The sequence below is a fragment of the Chaetura pelagica genome, unplaced genomic scaffold (genome assembly GCF_000747805.2).
Source record: "Chaetura pelagica isolate M959 unplaced genomic scaffold, ChaPel_1.0 scaffold336, whole genome shotgun sequence".
NCBI lineage: Eukaryota > Metazoa > Chordata > Aves > Apodiformes > Apodidae > Chaetura > Chaetura pelagica.
In genome coordinates this window covers 1,316,431-1,319,793 of record NW_009953652.1, presented here as the reverse complement: position 1 = coordinate 1,319,793, position 3,363 = coordinate 1,316,431, and the positions used below count along the sequence as shown (strand labels likewise).

At 36.0% G+C, this 3,363-nt stretch overlaps 1 protein-coding gene across 1 annotated transcript in view; it reads right to left on the bottom strand.

Moving 5' to 3' along the window:
- The window catches only part of NDUFAF5 (NADH dehydrogenase (ubiquinone) complex I, assembly factor 5), a 7,159-nt gene that overhangs the window by 2,540 nt on the left and 1,256 nt on the right, over window positions 1-3,363 (bottom strand). The window contains exons 2-6 of the mRNA XM_010000192.1: window positions 3,311-3,351; window positions 3,092-3,155; window positions 2,380-2,427; window positions 2,188-2,291; window positions 1,479-1,518 (exon numbers count right to left, since the gene is read on the bottom strand). Coding sequence (XP_009998494.1) covers window positions 1,479-1,518; window positions 2,188-2,291; window positions 2,380-2,427; window positions 3,092-3,155; window positions 3,311-3,351 — 297 coding nt within the window. The remainder of the gene's footprint in view (window positions 1-1,478; window positions 1,519-2,187; window positions 2,292-2,379; window positions 2,428-3,091; window positions 3,156-3,310; window positions 3,352-3,363) is intronic.

Below are 3,363 nucleotides of genomic sequence, written 5' to 3'. Positions count from 1 at the left end.
AGGATAGTCCTAAAACAATATCCTGAAAGAATTTCATTCTGAAAATAGGGTAAATTAAGATGGCTTCTGCTTACTTGTACTTACTCAGATGAAGGCAGCAAAACCACCTTTAAATGGCATGATTTAAGAGAATTGGAGGCCTCAGATTCCAGTAGTAATCTTTGTACTTCTGAACACACAATAGAATAATGCAATTCTTATGATGTCTACTCCTATTTATAGCAATACTATGACTCAAATGCCAAGGCTGACAAGCTGCTTTCTTGCCTAGTAATTCCTAGCTCCTTCCCTACTGAGGAGGCCAATAAAGTAATGGTTTCTTTTCTTGTTAAGAACTGACAATGATTCCTGGTTTACATGTCCAGAAGAGCCATTTTATAAGATTACAGGCTAACAAGGCAGCAAAAGCTTCAAGCAGCTTACCTTACTGATTTGAAACAAAGATTATTTAAAACTGGTTTTTAATTAAATACTAATCAAGCTACCTTTTCTATGCTAAGAAATAAACCTTCAATTGACAGCTAAGAAATTTAAGCAGTTGAATGCAGTTTCCATTAGTTAAAGCCAGTGGTCCCCAAGAAGGAAATAAGCATTCATGACAATAGTCAGCCAAGAATCCCAGTACTCTCCCCTTTGTGGGACATTATGTATCAGTTATTTTTACCGTGGTTGTAAAAATATGTGACAGTCAACAGAAAAATTAAATTCCACAGAGAACTATATTTCTTACTTTTTTATGTACTGAAGGGATTCTAATTTATATTTTTATTGTTTCCATAACAGCAGGGTACTCCTATTCATACCAACAGGTGATACAATAGCACTGTAATAACTGACGAATTTGAAATAAATGAAAAAACAGCAAGTGGTTAAAATATTTCTTGCTCCTGCTCCAAAGTTAAGTGATTTGGAAGAAGTCTGCACCTCAGGAAGGTACTGAAATATTAAAAAATCATACTTTTTTCAGGAACAGTTTGTTTTCTGTCCTCCACAAGTGAGGAGGAAACTTGACACTTTTTTCACTTAAAAATCAAAATGCCTTTATATGATTAAAAGTCTTATTATTTTTACATCTCAGATATTTATTTTTAAATACAAGTTCCATAAGCCAGTTCTGGAAAAGTTAAGATTTAGAAAAACCTTGTCCTGCAGGTAGTAAGAGCTAACACAGTAAAATCAACAGCATTGCCTCAGTTTACATTAGTTACCATGATCTCCGCTGTTGAGACTAGAAAACACTATAAAAACATGTTGTTTCACAGGTTTTTCTTTTTTGCCAAATGGATTTGAGACAGTACATTAGTACAAATATCAACTGACACTCCTCAAACTGCAAAAACTACTACTACTACAGAAACTACTTGTGTGCAAAGTGAACTATTTCTGTCTCTTATTTAAAAACGACCTGGAAACACAGAGCACTCTGAATGTAAGTAACAGTAAGTGTGGATTTTTAGTATTAAAAACCAGTTTCTTACCTCTCTAAAAGCTCTAGGAAGGTCATTCACCCAATGTAAACTGAAATAACAGAAGTGTACAGTTTATAATAGCATATAAAAAAACCCACTATGGAATGCAAGTAATTGTTACATTGTTTAAGGATGTTTGAGAACCCAAAGCAACAAACTAAGCTTCTCAAGCAGCAAAACTTCTGAAACGCCTCCTTAGAAGTGATACTGAACAAAACCTAAAATTTATACAAGCGGTTTGGGTTTTTTTTGTCCTTTCTTTTTTTTTTTTCAAACTAAGAAACAAGCCTTGGAAACCAGTTAGTCAAAATGCAGAAAGACAGGCTACATGTGTCTTAAAGGAAAACAAATCGGAACTACCAGAATAGTAGTTTTTTTCCTCATGCACACTCATACTAAATAAGCAAGTACGTTTTATACAGCTTGACTTATTCCTGTTTAATTTTTTTTTTTTTCAAACTAAGAAACAAGCCTTGGAAACCAGTTAGTCAAAATGCAGAAAGACAAAGGCTACATGTGTCTTAAAGGAAAACAAATCGGAACTACCAGAATAGTAGTTTTTTTCCTCATGCACACTCATACTAAATAAGCAAGTACGTTTTATACAGCTTGACTTATTCCTGTTTAATGGACTATTTTTTCCTCCTTAAAGTTACTCTCAAATCACGTTATTTAACATCTTCACCCAAGAAATAGATTATAAGTAATTAATGGATACCTTAAGCTGCTAACAACAAGATCAAATGTATCTTCTTTGAAAGGAAGGGATTCCTCATCAGCTATAACATTGACAGTGGGGATTTCAGATTCTATAGCATTTTTCTGATGTTGGGGTAGAAGAAAAACAATATCAGAAACCCATTTTCCTGTTTTTGAACTGAGACACATTAGCTTTCAAAAAGCCACTTACTAAAGCATTTTCTGCAATATCAACTTGAATCAGTTTTTCGACAGTTTCCTGAAATAAAATTTTAAACACCTGTCAAATATTAAAGCTGTTTAGTACGTTGACATTAGTAATTTGTTTTCAATGCTTATACATATTTGTATTAAGTTGGGAGCAATCTGCTTAACACTTGATCAAACTTTAGGTACAGCTGAAAGCATTTTTTCCCCCCAACATAATACTTAGTAATTGCTCCCAGGGAGAACAGCTAAGGTAAAAGCAGAAACAGAAAATACATTCTGCATTTTGAGGCCTAAATTCAGTCAGACGTGAGCCATGGATTAACAGCCAATGAAGTACCTTTATTTATGGCTTGGTTCACAGAGGGCAAATTGCTCACCATTTAGAAGTCTCCCTAATGATACTTCTCTCCACGTGCATTCAAAGATCGATCAAATAACATGGACACTCCTTCTGAAGACTAAACATTAACTGTCATGGAGCAGGTAGCTCCCACAGCACTGCTATCTGTCTAGTCTTCAGTGGCAATATATACAGAACAACAACATGCATAACACACTATTGGACTGTAGCTACAGCTGTGAAGGGGATGGTAAAAAGGAGTCACCTCACCAAGGGTCAGAGGATTATTTTAAGTTATAATGGAGCCCTATTTGAAAACAGAGACACGAATATCTAAGTATTTTACATACATTTAAGTACGAAGAGCTGGTACCTTGGTTAGATGCTGAGCTATGTAACCTCTTCCAGAGCCAACATCCAAAGCAAGAGGAAACGTTCTGAAGCATAAGTTTAGCGACAGAAAATATAAATCAAGACTTCAGCTATTTTACGTTTTAGACAGCAGGAAGTTCTGTCTGCTCATTGCCAAACGTCTCGTGGAACGCGGAGCATCCTTCCGCGGTCACGGCCCCGGGCAGGGGCTGCCCCTTACCTGGTGATGTCAAACACCCTGTCCGCGATCCTGCTGCCGACCTGCGGGGAGAA